The sequence below is a fragment of the Cupressus sempervirens genome, chromosome 3 (assembly GCF_028749045.1).
Source record: "Cupressus sempervirens isolate cs-2001-9-10 chromosome 3, ASM2874904v1, whole genome shotgun sequence".
Taxonomy (NCBI): domain Eukaryota; kingdom Viridiplantae; phylum Streptophyta; class Pinopsida; order Cupressales; family Cupressaceae; genus Cupressus; species Cupressus sempervirens.
Window position 1 is genome coordinate 383,910,070 of NC_143120.1, and position 18,027 is coordinate 383,928,096.

At 34.7% G+C, this 18,027-nt stretch overlaps 1 protein-coding gene across 2 annotated transcripts in view; it reads right to left on the reverse strand.

Annotated features, from left to right (window-relative positions):
- Nucleotides 1-6,750: 6,750 nt before the first annotated feature.
- The window catches only part of LOC149566615 (FKBP-like peptidyl-prolyl cis-trans isomerase family protein), a 98,307-nt gene continuing 87,030 nt past the window's right edge, over nt 6,751-18,027 (reverse strand). The window contains exons 4-6 of one of the 2 annotated variants that reach the window (XM_089819912.1): nt 10,054-10,162; nt 9,796-9,872; nt 6,751-7,058 (exon numbers count right to left, since the gene is read on the reverse strand). In XM_089819912.1, the coding sequence (XP_089676038.1) occupies nt 6,939-7,058; nt 9,796-9,872; nt 10,054-10,162 (306 nt within the window). In that variant the 3' untranslated portion in view covers nt 6,751-6,938. Of the gene's footprint in view, nt 7,059-7,270; nt 7,665-9,795; nt 9,873-10,053; nt 10,163-18,027 lie in introns of those variants that run through there. The other variant, XM_089819913.1, reaches the window with a different exon arrangement.

The following is an 18,027-nucleotide window of genomic DNA, read 5'->3' on the forward strand; positions in this document are numbered from 1 at the left end:
AGCATGAGGGAAGTACTAATGTGTGATCTTATCAATGTAGAGGTCCCTTGGGTTTTATTCCACCTTTCCCTAAGAGAAGGAATCATAAAGATACGCAATATAATTTATGAAAGCAAGTGTTATGAAATGACAAAGAGAAGAACGTACTAACTTTGAGTGTTAGTAGAGGAAACATGATCAGATTTGAAAATGGACTATCAAACTACAAAAGAAATGGAAATTGAGCTAGATGTGGAACCTATAATATAGAATATGCTTGCTTTGAAAATCTAGAAGCCCTAGGAACAATTTGAATTTTGGAGTATAGGTCAACCTGTACCTACTCTACACAAAAACCTGAGATCCAAATGTCTAACAAAAATTGTAACCCTAGATCTACTAATGAGAATCCCAAAAACTTGTAGATCTGCTCCTAGACACAAGAAAGGGGAATTTTATTTTTATTTCTTCTCTTTTTTTTATTGAGGGGGAGGAGGGGCTTGCCTTGGTTAAGCCCTAGTTTAGGAATTAAACTTGAATCGAAATAGATGTAAACAAAATAATCATATCAATGTAATATTAATTGAATATAAATAATGGATTATATCGTCCAAATGTTGATGCAATTATGCTTGATATGTGATCAATTATGTTGATACGATAGCCTTGACTTAACACAAAACCAAAAGGAATTCATGTAAGGAAAAACCTCATGAATAGAGTGCTTGTAATTCACCTCAATGTAGGAAGAAATGAATGTGTGAAGGTGGATCTCTTTATTTGATGGCCAACTCCATCATCTCCAATGAATAAAGAAGCTAGATCTCGGAGAGGAAATCCATGATGAATGTTGAAGATCTTGAATGCTTGAATAATGAAAATGGTTTATCGATTGCTTGAAAACTCTTTGGGTGCACTTGCTTTATTGCTTGATACTGATTTCAGACATCAAAATTAAAATGGTCAACTACACTAGGTGGGAATAGGCCAATATTTTACATTAGGCATGAGAGCCAATGAAATTTTACCTCACAAGGTATAGGTCGAGGTTTACCTATACTAGGTGGTACAAGTTTTAATGGAAAAAGTCTTAAATCCAAGAAGTGTTAAAGATTTTAGGGGAAATATGGTGCCCTATGAAAGAACATCAATCATAAATGAATTTAAATCCCAAAATTTGTGATTGTCAAGATGAATGGAGAGTTATGCATAGAAATTAGAGCCAACTTGAATTTTGAGCAAGATTGGAAGAAGAAAAAGGACCTAGATTTAAGTAATTAAATGCAATAGGAGGTCTTAATCTACCAAACCACACTAAGCGGGGCTAAAAAGGTCTCATGAAGCAAGTTCTTACTTTTTAAAATGGTACGTTTGGCCCCCGCTTTCACAATAGTGTGAAGTAGGCTCATACTCACAATAAAGGAAGAGAAAGAAGAAAGAAGAGAGAAGAGAGAGATGGTTGCGACAATTAAAAAGAGATGGGACATGATTAAGTGTAAGGACATAATCCCCCATACTAAAAATCCTATGGAAGGGCACAAGGGCACAAAAAGTAAAAGTAATATCCAAGACAAAAGACACAAAAGGGTTTAGTACTAAAAAAACTCCAAATCAACTAGTGAAGGAGACCTTAGGTAGGAATGCCTCACCCACTAATATGACATCTAGAAATCTATTGTAAGAGAATAAATGATCACATAAGAAAAAAAGAGCACCACCAATGATGATATAAACTACATGATCTAATATAACTACCCAGAGAGAGAGAGAGAGAGAGAGAGAGTTGTTTGTCTTCCTATGAACTAGAGAAAAGATAGAACTGAATGGTCTAGTAGGTTTTCCATGCTAATCAATTCTAAATCATAATAAAATACTTTTTGGCAGCTTTATTTGTATGTGTATGTATTTTCCTCATGATAGGATTAGGATTCATTATCCATGAGAAAATTTGTGTGTGTACCCCACATATCAATCATTGTGGCATCATATGTTTGTGCTCTTTGTAGATGGAACAAGGTTTGTTATCCGTAGAGATAAGTGGATGTTAATGTGCATCCTAGAAATGGATAAGGATTACTTATACCCATTAGTTGCAAAAAAAAAAGTATAAATATTGTACAAGTGAGGTTGTATGTATGTCCCCCTCCTTATGATGGCCACATAGTAGACATTATAAGTAAAAGATTCAAGGATACCTACTTCTATCAACAAGGAGATATCCTTAAAACAACAATGTTTGCACAATATTAGCTAAGTGTGTCGCCTCTTATAAGATAAGAAAATATATAGTTTTGAAAGGATATGCTACTTGTGAGAAGAGACCTTCAAAAATGAGAGATCTTCTTTGCAAGACAGGAGGTGTGTCTGAGCAAAGACAACATCTTTGAGATAAAAGAGGGTGAGGAGAACAAGATGCACCCATTTATCCCTCTATTTCTAGGTGAAATAGGGATTCTTGATGAAGGAAGAGAAACATTGAATCACAAAGTATGTTTATAATGAACATAGTTTTGCAAATAAATAAGAGGTGATGATCAAGGACTCACACCTCTTGCAAAAGAGAGAATGTCAATCAAAATGGCCAAATTCCTTATAAGAGAAGAATGTCACACAAGAAGCAAATGTCACTGTACTAAGGAAAGTAGGTTCCTTGACAAAAAAGAGGAAGAATGTTCAAGGAATCTTGCCACCCAAGTGTGAAAGAAAGATAGAATATAATACACCATATTCTAAGGCAAGTATTGGTGCTATATGCAAAGGGATGAAGGTAGCTTTTAGGCTCATTGTCAGAAGAGTAGTTGGTGGCTCTATCTTGTAAGTAATAGTAATAATAATAATAATAATAAGGTCAATGGGGTTGTGCAAGTTATATTCAAGAATTTTGTAATGTCATTTCATTTCATTGAAAATAATAGAAAGCAAACATTTTTTGTTCTAGGAATTTTCTATTTATTTATCTCGTATTTTATGTGTTTCATTGAATAAGGAAAGTATCTTTCACTAGGTAAGTATATTGATTGCTACACCATGTTGCTTCTGCATAATGGTAGATGATGTGATTGACATGGGTTGCCTTCATATATGATCAATGCATGTAAGTATTCTCTTAACTTAGATAAAATCATGAATAGCTATTACAATAATTATGTATCCAATAAATGGGATGAAATTTATGATTGATATGTAGGAATGTTATTGGGTGAGTTGTCCATACTAATCCAATGTAATTAATGACTCTATATAACAACATTGATATCGAATTGCAATATTTGGTCCACCAAGGTTAATGATTGTTAAGGATCTTGGTTCTATTATTAATTTGTGATTTTGACAACTTGTTATTGCAATTCGCTACTTTGATGAGGACATCAAAGCATGTTTCTTTTGTTTAGAGTGATTAAATGCCCTTTTAATATTATGGCATGTGATGGTACAAATTAATTTATCAGCCAATTATTCAAGCCTTGAATGTAAGGGTGAATTACAAAGTGTGTTTGAATTAATCAAGGAAATGGAATGATCGTATAAGATTGTGGCATGTGGTGATACAATTTCATACACTCAATGTATGAAAACCTCCTTATAAGTAATATGCAATTTTGAAAAGTCTAAATTTAGGAAACCATGTTTTATGATATATTGCAAGAAAATACGTAAAAATAATTCTCTTGGTAATTGTAAGATCAAATATTATAATTTTGATGAAGTATTTTATACTTGTTTGAAGGTTCATTTTTAGATTGAATTTTCAATAGTAGTTTATTATGATTTTATTCTTACATAAAAAATGAATTCATTTAATACAAGAATATGTAAGACAACACATTTATTTTACACATATTTTGTCCTCTTAAAAAGAAATATTAAATTAGTATGTAATAATCAAAAGGAATTTTGGAGTTATATCTCACAATACCTCTTCTAATATCTAGCACATACTCATCCTCTAGCATGGGACACAAGGCGAAGAACTTTATTATTGGAGTTATATCTCACAATCCCTCCTCTGATATCTACAACATACTCATCCTCTAGCATGGGACACAAGGCAAACAACTTTAGGTAGGCCATAGTCATAATAAAGTTCTTTGGTAACTCTATTTTCCTCTATTAATACAACTTCCTCTCTTCTTAATTTTATTATACTTTATTTTAATAATGCGTACCTGAAATTCTTTCGAAGTAGCGTGGATCTCGTCTCAATACCCCGTTTCCAAAAAAGAAATTGAAGGATATCATTTTCCTTTACAATAGTGAATATAGCAATTAAGTACCCCTTCAACATCATAATGATGTCCTCAGTCACAGGATAAATCGAATTTCATCCTTTAAGTTCAAATTTCAGCGAATTTTTACTCTTCCTAAACTTCATTCAAATTTTATGATATTTAATATAATATTTGTTATTGAATATAATATTATTTTATTTTAAATTAATATTGAGTTATTTAGTTTAATTATTTAGCAATGTCAAACTATTTTGACAATTTTGTGGATTTATTACTTATATTTAAAAATTAATAAATTTACATGATGTAAATTTAGTATTTATTTATTTTTTGGACTTTTACCCTTGTCGAATTTCATCCAAATTTACGAACTCGAACTCAAATTCGAACCTTGTGGCTTAGATGATATCAAAAAAATTCATATCCTTCCAATGATCAAAAACACAAGAACCAAGAATTTTAGGAGTAAGAGATGCCCTCATGAATTCATAAAGCACGACTCCTTGGACATTTCCTCCATAAGGATGTGGATTTACAAAATTGGATCTATTTGTAGGTAACTAACATTTTTTATGCTATCTAATAATGAAGATTTCACCACAATCCTTTGGGCATAACTATGTGGAAACTAAACTAGCTCACCCTTGGAGGAAGCCAGATTCTCCTTTAAGGAAGTATTTTGAAGTTTGATAATTCTGCTAAAGAAGAGACTATAGCTCATCTGGACTCTTCGCCTTGTGCTAGAGATAGAAAATATCTATGATATATGCAAGAAATTATTATAAGTTGGTATTAGGAAGGACCGTTTACAAAATTTCTTCTTAACTAATCGGTCTGGCCAATATCAAATTTAATTAGGAATGAATCATTATAATGCTGTTTATATCAAAAGAGTCCATCATATGTAGTATATGAAAGGGTCTTGTCGGTTTGAATACACATAAATTTGGCTGGATAGGGATGTGTGCATTTTATAATACAAAGAATAAGTCCATGAGAGTGGGTTTATGGCTTTATGCAGAGAGATTGTAAGCTCATGTTAACGGTAGATCTTAGTTTTATCGGAAGGTTGGGCTTAGCAAAGGATTGTAGCTGATGGACTGTTGGACATGCTAAGTGTAGTAGCTGTCTCTGTCTAAATTAGGTTTGAGTTGCGAAAGGAAGGATTGATGTACTAATGTGCATTTACATTTATACAGTATAAGGAAGCTTCCTCGTATTTATATGAGTAATTTATGTGTCTCTTTTTTATATTATTTCATGTATGATTCCATTAAAAGAGCTTGCAAACCTAAAGCTAGAAGCAGACTTGGCTCGTCATTGAATTAATTAAGGGAGTGCTATTCTTATGCTGTTCAAGTGAACTTTGATTAATTGGAATTCCTCAATTAAAGGCTGATAAACCAGTGCATATTTTCCTAGGTTCAAGTGTCCCCTACATTACACATTATGGGTCAAGTGCAGTGCAGGCCTTGGGGTGGAAAATGCATCAACATAAATCACATGCTCAAGAAAATGCAATTTTAAAATACTTAAGGTTCGGATGGAGTAGAACATATAAGATACTATGCTGCAATGAAATACCAAAGGAAAACTGTATTTGTAAATAATATATTAAAAATTGGCATGCTTATCATGCATGCACTATTGAACTTGAAAGCGATTAAATATTACAAGTTCACAATTACAGACCTGAAAATTTCAAATCCCTTCACAACATCTCGTGACACTCAATATTCCAAACAAACGTTATTCTCAACATGTTTCTCAGCCATTATTTTGTAAACAACTGAGTGGTTGACTTCTCTGATATTATATACTATCCACAGAGAGAAGTTTCACATGTACTCTGATTGTTAAATTTACTTCCAATTGTATTTGTCTACTCATGTCCATTTCCGATAACTAATGTGCATGATGAATGAAATAACATTGGCCCTTCAGTGTGATAATTCTAACACTCAAGTTGCATAATTTTTGTATTGTTAATTCAGGTCTTCGAGTAAAGGTCACGTTGTTTGATTTGACAGAAAAATGCATTCCCTCCTCTAAATGGTAGAACAGAAGATAAGTAAACTGATTTGCCAGCTATTGAATGTGACAATGATTATATCTTTGTGTATTAATTTCATGATATCTAAAGACTGTTTGTACAAAATTTACTTTATTTATCCTTAATGTCAATGTTCCAATACTTGGTTGTGTTTATCATTTATACCCATCTATCTTGGAGAAATATTTCATTCCTAAATTCCAAGAAAGCTCCCAGTGCAGAGCTGCAGTAAATTGCAATTAATAAGTCTTGTATGGTTTTCCATAGTCGGTCAAGCATTAATTTTTTAGTTTTCATGCGAAACTTTGGCAAAAGGGATTTATTGAGGACAGACCCTTTTATTCCTGAGAAAGACAAACTCTATAAATTTGTCTAATAATAATATATTAATAATATTTATGAGTTTACCATAGGAATTACAAGTTGAAAGTTCAGTGATCAAATTTATGATTTCTCATATGCATTGGATATATTATTTTGGTACTTCCATTCATGCCAAGAAACAATATACATTTATATTTCCTTTGACAAGTCAAAACTCAGATTTCAATTTGCCATGCAAGCCTTAAGTTACTATCAAACCCATGTATTATGATGATGGATCATAAACTAAATAATATTAAATTAATGTGCACAATTGTGCGACAACAATTAATGGAAATGAAAAGCGCATTGTCTCAATCACATACAACATCCGAGTAAAATAAGAAAGTTCTGCGTTTACAATCTTGCACACTCACAAGTTCCACATCAAAAACCTCGAACTGCTTTGAACTGAAAAAGGTGGATGGTCCTACCTGCAACAGTTGTAACCCATCAAATAACACAATTTGGAACTGGTGCATAGAGGATAGCAGTGTAAATAAAAAATAATCCACTCAAAACAGCTAACATTCCTAGGTCAGAGAAGTTTATGCTTTGCTTCTATGATCAAGATATTCAACTATGGAACAATAATAGCATTAATATAAAAATTGCTACGCATCTTAAATTGAACTGGAGACAGCTATAGCAATCTGAGTGATTTGCAATGTATTAAAGGAACCAGAGTACCATTGTAATTGAATTAAACTTCTATCAGACTCTGTATCCTTTTAGTTTTATCAGTGTACACACACACACACACACACACACACACATGAGGATCTGATATGTGTCTTTTCTCCTGCAGGTATTGATTCAATAATGATTTGAATGCAATTATAATCTCCAATTCAAAAACCCGATCTTATACAAATGTTCAATCTCTTCTTATAGAGGTTGCGTGCTGTTTTTTAAATTATTTTTCCTTTTGATACCTTTTGGCATCCACTTATGGTCTTTTTTTCTTTTAGCCGGTACGTTGTGTTAAATTCAATTGCTTAAGTCATAAAATATCATTTTCTCGACAAATATTTCCAGTCCTGTGCTCATTTCCAAGGCAAAGAACTTACGTTAGTCATTTCACTATTAAAAACTCTAGAAGAATACTGTACATAAGAGTAAGTAATCATATATTTTCTTATTACTTAGTGTATTGGTTTAGTTTAGTTTCCACAAAGCTTCCTCTCATAATTTGAATAGAGGTTTTACCTAGCACACGATTTTATTTTGAGTACTTCTGAAAAACTAACTTAAAATGATAACAATCTTTAGAAAATAGAACAAGGCTCAAGCTATTAAAGTATGTAAATAAAAGAAATGAGTAACCACAACAGTAATATAAGAAAATACCGGCAACGATTTGGAGATTCCTCTAGAAGAGTGAGGTGTTGATTCTCCACAAGTCACTATCTCCTTTGAGTTGTTACGATGGCCTTCTTGCTTTAAAGAAATCTTTCAAGGGCTTCTTCCCGTAAAAGGAAATGCATTATTCAATATAAATTTCCAATGCTCTCACAAACTCCCTAAGCCCATGTGACACTCTCAAAGACTCAGACAGCCAGCAGCAAGACTTTACAGGCAATTTCCTAAAACAACACTAAGGAATACCTTTTAAGGACTTATCTTAGGAATTTTATAAGAAAAGAAACTGAAAGGAACCTTTCAGACACTTTTTGATGTACTCAGACCATAGAGAGGCCCTGTCTCTCATTTCTGCAAATGTTCAACCCATAGTCAAGCATGCTCTGCCCATCTAGCTTGTAAGAGGGACGATTTCAGCTAGTGTGCAACAACTACAACATGTTTGACTACAGTCAAACCTATCAATTTTTCTTTTACTTCTGTCAGGTCTGATTCTCCTGTCCGTGAAGACCTCTAGTACTTCTTCCTCTATCTTTTCTTACAATCAACTTCTGCAACTGGACTCATAGACTATGACGTGATTGAAATGTAAGGGTTAACGAAAACATAACTGAGTTACTTAGCCCACTTGACTAACTTAGCTAATCAAAATTTGGATCAAAAAATGAAAGAGCAAAGTGATCATAATGAGAGTGGCTTTGAGGAGGTAGTTGAAACTTGAGAATAGGAACGAGCAACAAAGGAATGCTGATGGAAACTAATCCTCATGAGTGAAGTAAGATCAAAGTTGGAAGTACTACTATATGTGTAAACATACATGTCTATGTATATATACACACACATCCTTCTCTGTGAAGTCCATCTGCTTCTCTGCAACTGGAACTGGGTAAGGCTCTCTACTAGCTGCTGGCAAGAAAGAAACTCGTTACTTCTGGAGATTAGAGCAGTTTGTATACCTAGTTGGAACCTTTTTATTGAGGGCAACAGTACGTAAGTGGCTTAGTACTACCTATATAGTGGTGAGTGCTGCAGATCAAATGAGATAATGAGATGCGACCAGTCATTCACAATGGATTAACTTGAATGCTGCAAAAAAAATGGCAACGGAGATAAAGATTCTGAGAAAATGTGTGAAAAGACAGATTCTGAACATATTGACAAAACAAAACCCATAGAAGACAGATTTAATTCAGAACGGGGAAGCCCCGCTCACTCTGGAGAAGGGATTATGGCGGTGACCAACCATTGAACATACCAGGGGAAACAGGAAGCTAAGAACATTTTTTGGAGGTCACGGAGGTGTGTGCCCTGTCTATCTAACTGGGGTTGGGCCCTACTATAACTATATTAGCAGCCGGAGCATCAAGTCCAGATGGTTTTTATGGGCTGCGCCATATATATCATAGTAGCATTACAATAAAAAAAGTCATAATTAATAAACAAGTAATCATAACATGTCACATTTGCTATGCCATTTCCAGAGTTCACCTAGTTATATATGTTTAGAAGTTAAAACATGAATGCATTATTCATGATTATTTCGCTACTGAAGTTGATAAGACAAAACAGAATGACTAATAGTTGGCATTGTCTGATTAAGAGATAACAGAGGTGACACTCTATATCTTTAGGAAAAAGTAAAATGATGTCAGATAATTAGAGATGGACATTAATTACACTGGATACTCCTTCTAACATATGACCATGCAATTTGAACCTTTTGGTTAATGCCCTACAATAATTATAATTTGTCAAGATGGCTATAAAAGAGAAGAGTACAATAGTGCACAAATAAATATGTTAACTCACTGGTGGACCAAGTTCTGGTGGAACAACTATTCTCCGCTTCCCACCTGGCCTCATTGATCGAATACCCTCTTCAAAACCTTAATGTCAAGAAGCAACATTTGCACAGTTGTCAATGTTATTCAAGATTGTAAAACAAATTTCTAAAACGCATTAAAATTACTGATTTCTTTCTTCTTAAACACCAATAAATAAGATTTCAAATATCGTATGCGTGAACTTTTGATAAGTAATAATATGCATCAATGTATAGATGCTTGCCTGGAACCAATCCATTGATGCCAACACGTGTCTTAGCTGGCCCACCTTGTTGATAGCTGCTATCTATTCGACGACCTGACTCATTATATCCTTGGTAATTAAAAACTATCTGTCAAACACAGCAATTTTTAAGTCAGCAGTCTGAACATTTATACATAATGTCATAAACTGATCTCCAGAGTAACCACACTTCCATATTAAAAGTATTGAAATACCAAAACAATAGGATGCTTAATCTCAGTAGCAGAAAAACAACAATTTGCAAATAAAAGCATGTGTCTTACAAAATAGCAATCTTAAAACCAAATGAAAAACTCGAGACAATCATCAAACTATGCTAAACTTCCAACCCAAGAAAATAAATTTCAGTAAAATGCTCAAAAAGCATAATGAGAAATGCCATTGGTGTTATACGACCAAGTGAGATTATGATTAGCATTTACATAGTCTGAGCCATTGGCCATCTTAACACACATGACAAAAGGATTGTTAGGCTGTTTCCAATAAAAATTATCTACTTTTCTAGAAATGTACAAAACTAACAAATATTGTTAGTGTTACTTAGAGGCAATAGTAAAATTTGAAGCCTACGAATTTGTTATTAAATAAAAAAGGAGATCAAAATATCCTACAATTCATATAATCAAAGCATAGAAACACAAGGACGTGTCCCCGTCGTTTTTCCCTGGCATCTCCAAGACGGGGACGCATCCAAGATGGGGGGACAGCATTCCCGCATCCCCAGCAGTGCCACCATTGGGTTGTCATTTTGTCAAGGACGGTGGGGGATCTCATCATCTCCTAGGGAGATAGGGAGACAGGGAAATGTCCCTCGACCCCTCCAAGGACAAACGAGTGTCCACTGTTTCTTGCAACCTAAAAAGTGAAAAAAATAAATAAATAAATAAATAATTGCAAGGCTTTATATTAATTTTTTATTATGTTTTTTGGCCCCAGGGTATGTGGGGCCCACTTAGAGGTTGAAATCCCATAAAACCTCTATGTTTTCTCATTTCTATTCATTTTATGGTTTTCCAATTTCTGCAACAGCAGCAAGAAGAAGAGTGAAGAGTTCATAAAAGGGTGTATGTTCGAGTGAAGAGAGTGAATGAGCAAGAAGAAGAGAAGGAAGACTTTTCAGCTTCTTCAAGAGATTTTTCAAGCAACAGGTAGGGTTTTTCATGGTTTTTTAATTTTATTTTCTGATTTTTCAAGTCAAGTTCATTGTTTTTCGTTTTTCGTTCGTATTTTTTAGTTTTTAGTTGAATTTCATTTTTAGATTTTAGTAGATGCTTATTGTTTCATTTCCAAATTTTTGTTTCCTAAATTTTAATCACAAAAACTGTGATTTTGAAACAGGGCATAGGCTGAAAGAATGTATTTATTTATTTATCATTTTGTTAAATGCAGTGTGAAAATGAGCTCCCACGGTCATGACTCAAGTCGCACTAATGATGAGGTAGAATTAGAGGCACATTCTCAAAGTAGCCAACAAAATTATAAATCTCAACATGATGAAGAGAATGAGCAAACTGAAACTCAATCCATAGATAATTGGCCACCTGGCCCACCATCTACAGATTGCCCCTCCACTCTTTTGGCAAAGTGGGCTAAGGGTAATTATGATCCTAAATCTCCTCTTAGACAGTTTGCAACAAGGATAAATGCACGAACACCATCAGGTGGTGGTACAAGGAAGTGGAAATGCAACATTTGTGGGATAGAATGGTTTGGTAGCATCACTAGAGTGAACGCACAGTTCCTCTTTTGGTCAGGAAAAGGTGTCAGTGCATGTGATTTCTTGAGGAAATAAAAATCTGCATTACAAAATTGAGTTCACCATGCTTTGGGGTGTTCCATATAACTTCGGAGTTAGGATGCCTACTACCTTACCTGGTAGGCAACAGATTCAGACTCTTCAGTAGGCTTATGACCAAGGGCAGCCACATATTCTCATTCCCGGACTGCAACAGAGAGCTACATCATTTGGAGGGGTAGCTTTAGGTCCTTCCACATGTAGTGCTATGGCTGAAGCACAATCGAACAGGGGGAATAAAGGTGTCATTTGAAAGTAACCCCATAGCTGATTTATTTAATGCCCACATGAAAGAGGAGATAGAGGATTCCATTGGTAGATTTCTTTTTTCCAATGGCATACCTCTTCATGTGACATGGGCTCCTTTTTGTAAGGAGATGATGCAATTGGTGGAAAGGGAGGAGAACCATCATTTGTGCCACCATGTGAGCACAAATTGTGGATTACAGCCTTGGATAAAGAGTATGCCAACATTGGTACACATATGGAGAACATGAGGCTAGTTTGAAAGAAGCATGGGTGCAACATCATCATGGATAGGTGGAAAAACATTAGAAACCATCCACTCATCAATATCATAGTTACATGCACAAAGGGGTCCCTTTTTCTTCGGGCTATTGACTACTTAGGGCATCGAAAGGAAGATAATTTTCAGCTTGACATCCTTTCGGCACTATTGAAGAGGTTGAGCCACAAAATGTGGTCTAAATAGTGATAGATGCAACACCTGTGTATAAAGCTATAAGAAGACTTGTCGAGGCAGCATACAAACATATTTGGTAGACTCTATGTTGAGTGCATGCCATGAACAATGCATTAAAGGACATGGGGAAGATTGCATGGATTAAGGGAGTAGTAAGCAATGGTAGAGATGTGCAAATATTTATTTGCAATCACCACACATCACATGCCCTTTTCAGGACCTTCGCAAAGGAGTTCCTGAAGCCAGTTGAGACCCAATATGCATCCTACTTAAATCTTTTGGAAAGAATGCTTGAGTTGCAAGAGTCATTGCAACTCATGGTTATGGCAAATGAGTGGAATAGGTGGGATGGGTCTCGGGCAAAGCAGGGGGCGAGGATGAAGGAGATAGTGAAGAGTGATGTATTTTGGAGTGATACCAAATATATAGTTGATATCATCACTCCATTTTTCCAGGTCATCAAATATAGGGATGGGGATGCACCTAGCCTTGGAGAGGTGTATGAGTGCATCGATTCTATGCTTGGCCAAATGAGGATACTTGTACAAGAGAGGGACCCTAGTTTAGCACTCTACAACGAGCACATTTGGCTTATTATTCAGCATAGATGGGACAGCCTCAACACTCCCTTACACATGGTTGCTTAAGCATTGAATTTGAAGTTGTATATGCCTAGGCTTGGGAGAGTTACACTACTGAATGATGATGAGGTAATCTATTATCAATTTATCATGTTATCATGCTACTCACTGTAACCCTAATCATGTTATGTCTTAGAACATAGAAGTTAGAAGTTAGCACACTTACACTTATGAATTTCAAATTTTTAAATTTCTTGATTTTAAAATTTGAATTTCTAGTGAATTGTTTAACAAATGCATTCATAGGATGTATGACACTGAGATGGCAAGGAAGGTTCGCACTAAGTGGACCAAGAGAAAAGGCGAGCATAAAAACAATGGTACAATAGGATCCAATTTTGTGGTGGAATTGTCATGGACCCAAATCAACAACTACCACTCTATCCATTCGTCTCCTATCTCAAGTTTCTTGATTTTCAACTATAGAACCTAAGTTCTACTTATTAAAATTTTATGTTTTCATTTTCAGTTTCACTTTAAATTATGAATTTCAATGTTTTGATTCTCATACTAGTCATTTGATTGCTATATTAAGTATCTAGTTCTTCAGCTTGTGAGAGGAACTAGTCTACTTATTGCTTCATCCACTCTCTTAAGAGGAACAAACTTACCTCTAAGAGAAAAGAGAAGCTAGTGGTTGTACATTGTGCCTTGCATATCAATAATTGCAAGACACGTGTGTACAAGGAGAGCCCTGCAACACGATGGGATGTAGAGCTAGAAAAGCCATCATCGATTGATGCGGATGAGAATACTTCCGATGCAGAGTTGGTTGGTGTTTCTCACATGGCTCTTACCCTTGGAGAGTCTAAGAGTTCGGATGATGATGAGTTTGTTGAGCTTGATAGGGATAATTAGAGGCCTCTAGGCTTCTGCATTTTGGTGGTCCTTAGGCCTTGACATTTTGATTTTGTACTTGTTTTTTGTCTTAGATATATGAACCATTGAACATTGAACATTGTGATCATATCATACTTGATGCTACTTGATGTAATTACCTTTATGATGACATTGATGAGATAGTGATACCCATAATTTTGATAAATTGGTATCTATGACTTGAATTTGAATCTTCGATTATTAAATTATTAACTTATTTGATAGAAGTTAGTAGTTAGAACTTAGATCTCTTTCATTTGTCAAATTTCAATGCAATGTAAAACTAGCAATAGCGGTCATGATGAATTTATACTTCATCTTTATGTCTTATATTGTTATACAACTTTTCATAATTAGCATTTTAAGTACCATATGTAAGTGTATACTATATACACCCCCTGTCCCCTGTTGTCATCCCCAATTTGAAGCCCCTCTATCCCCTCATCCCAGAAACCTATCCCCTAGTCTCCCCATCCCCTAAGTGGTGTAACTATGAATCAAAGTCGTCATAAGAGTACATGCAGCTATAATTGAAATATGTAGCAGTTTTGCGCATTAGTTTTTGAATTGGATCAATGACATGACTAAATCATAGGAAACCAATTGGTCTTGCCTAGATATTTATAGTAAGAATATGCCAAATCATCCAAAAATAGAAAATGGACAATTAATGTGCAATTTGTAAAAACAAATGCATTCATTGATATCTTAAAAATTTTAAATGCTTGCATTTCGTTGAGACCAAAGCTTCCAAATGGTTAAAGATTTTCAAACTAAATATGGAATCCCACACCCAAAAAGATAATGATATTCATAAATTTGTAGAACTTGATATTGCTTTGTATGTCCATAAACCTATGTAGCATTGATCAAAAGCAATGTCATTGGTTTACCCTACCTGGTTGCTAGATCCGTTTATAATTTGTATGGGTCTAGGAGTGGGTGCAATTCTGCAAGGAGTGCATCGAGAGACGCGCTAGGGACTATGGATTTGTCTAAAACAAACTTGGGTAATTCATAACAAATTCATTAGATCCATCCAACTAAATGAAACCCACAATTATTTATGCTTAGTTTTTTTCTATTTGGAAGACTTTACTAGGAGACACCGAAACAAATTCCTAACCCTAAAAGTGACTTAAAAAGAATTTTAAAGGCAATCAAACTAGTGTCACCTCATTATGAAATGGGTAGATGGACTACCCCCAAAGGAAAGTGGAACAACAACTCTCTTGTCTTTTGCGGCAAAGACGTTGAAATTGAGTGGTACTTCATCATACAGTGTGCAGCATATGAGTATATCTATAAGAAGTTTGAAGATACTTTGAAGTTGAGCAGTCTAAACGAGCTCTTTGAGGAGACAAGACCTCACAAGTTTGCACAAACTTCTTGGTCAAGATTCACAATAGAATAGATGACATAAAACCATTTATAGCTTGTGCAATTTTTAGCTTCCTCTAATTTTAGTGTTCTCTATGTTATCCCAATGTCAACTATTGTTAGATAATTTATCTATAGATCTTGTCATGCAAGATATGTGATTTTTTAGTGGAAGTTTGTAATACTTCCAACCAAAACTTTAACTAGAGATTGTCGAAGTTAACTTTTACTTTGCATAGAGCTTTTTCGAGCTAGAGTTGAAGTGTAGTTAGCTTCCCTCTTTATTTTCATGCAATGTCTTATAAACCTTATAAAAAGTGACATTTTGCATTCAGAATTTTATAGTGAAATAAGGGCATGCATCCTTACCCCAGACCCTCGTGTCCCTAGGGCACGGGAATGGGAATGAGGTGTCCCTTGCCATTTCCCAAGAGTCACCCAGCCATTGTCGAAATATGGGGATGACACTAAGTCCTCGAAAGGATAGAGGCACCTAGGTGTCCCTTGACCATTTCAAGGGTGTTCATGCATTCCTCGAAAACAAACTGTCTTAAGTGGATTTGCACACAAAAACATAAATAATTTGCATTCCCAAGGGAGTACAAGCACATCAATTTGGGGAGAAAAGTTCTTCAAAAATGAAGAATTTCAAAGGCCATGCAAGATGGAAAATGTGCTTGGCAGCAGGGAGTGCACCCTATGAACTTCCCTAGTACCACGCAAGGAGTGTTACTACTACTCATTCTAATCAACTTCATAATATTTTTGATATAATAGAAATCTTCCATTCACTAATTCGATAACTTCATTTGTCAAATAGAAAATTTATTTAGTAGCTTTCTAATATTCTATTGATATTCAAATTTCATTATTCAATGTTCAAGTATTTGTATTTAGTATTTGCAATTTTACTATTTTACTTCTTAATATATTTTCATAACCAGCATTTCAAGTACTATATGTATAGTATATAGTATACACAATACCCCACCCCCCGTCATCCCCAAATTTGTGCCCTTACCCCCTTGTCCCCCTACCCCTGATGCGCAGTGGCACACTAGATTTTTAATGGTAATTTTCACACCTACTTTTTGCTGAAAAAAAAATTTTGTTGAGTATATACAACTATTATCTACAATTCATTATTTGTTCAAATCAAATGTTTATTCTTCTTCTAAGTTGATATAGCGATGTTTCATCTCATTTTTTATGTATCTTAAGTAAGATTGAATTGTTTCTACTAGATTTGCAAGCTTGGTTTTGCAAGTCTACCCAAAGTTGGAGATTGTGGATTCATACCAATCCCTTCAATTAATCGACCAAAAGTGTTAGTGTATTTATGCTTCAATCCATTCGATCTTTATGTGTACTTAAATTGCTCAATCTCTTTTTTCAGCTCAATATAAGCATGTAGTAGTCATTAAGAAAGCATTAGAAATTTTTTTGCCTTGGGCTAAAGAGTGTCTCAGCTATTTTCCCAAGGTAAATCCATAATGACACTTTTAATTTTATTCCACATGATTATGATACACCCAAAATACCACTGTAAATATTCTACATAGCAAGTATTTCTTGTGTAGATTAGGTTAAATTTTATTTACAAAGAGCTTTGTAATGTCCCTAACTAGGACTTCATTTACCCTAAAATGCCCAACTAGGGTTTTGATTTCACTTGGAAATGGCAATTTACTTAGTCTTTGTAATGATCCCTACTAGGAGGCTACTGATTTCTACTGATTAACATCTATCATTATGTGTTTAAATCATATAAGTTACGAAACAGTTACTGATTCAGAATTGTAAGAATTTGCTTGTAGCAACAACCCAAGATTTAAAGGCCAAAGAAGGGCACAAAGACAAGAGAGACAAGAAGGACAAGAAAAACCTATATTATCATCGAAGATGCAATAACTGAATTGAACTGCAGTATATAGATAATGAATAAGCTAACTGAACTCAATTGATAAAGAATACTATATATAAGTGTCTGCTTACATAGGCAAGGCAATAATAGACAATGATAAGTAGGAGATAACTTATCACCCACAATAGGTGGAATCACATGTCAACCAAAGGTGGATCATCCTACATTATGCAATGAAGCATGTGCAACATGTGGAGGATGATAAATTGATAAGTGCACTAAAGGTGGAGACAATACATTAAGTGGAAATGTGATAACTACTATCAGCACCTAAAGTGGAGTTTCTTCTACACTATGTGCAACTACATATGCAAACTCCAATGTGTCTCAAATGCAAACTACCATGTACCCAAGATCCTAAGTAGGCTTAAGTAAAGTGTAATTAGCAATTATTTAATTACACTGACACCTCCCCTTAAGTTCAACTTAGAAGACTGCAGACTTAATCTCACAATGCAAGATGGGTCCTAGCCACTATGTCATGTTAGGTTCCCATGTACAATATGGAATGCAACCTCTCAGAAATAAAGAAAGGAAGAAGACCTAGTGGAACAAAACTCCCACACAAAAGAGAGACGAAGACATTAAAGAACCCGCACAGATGAATTAGAAGGACAAAACCATATGTGAG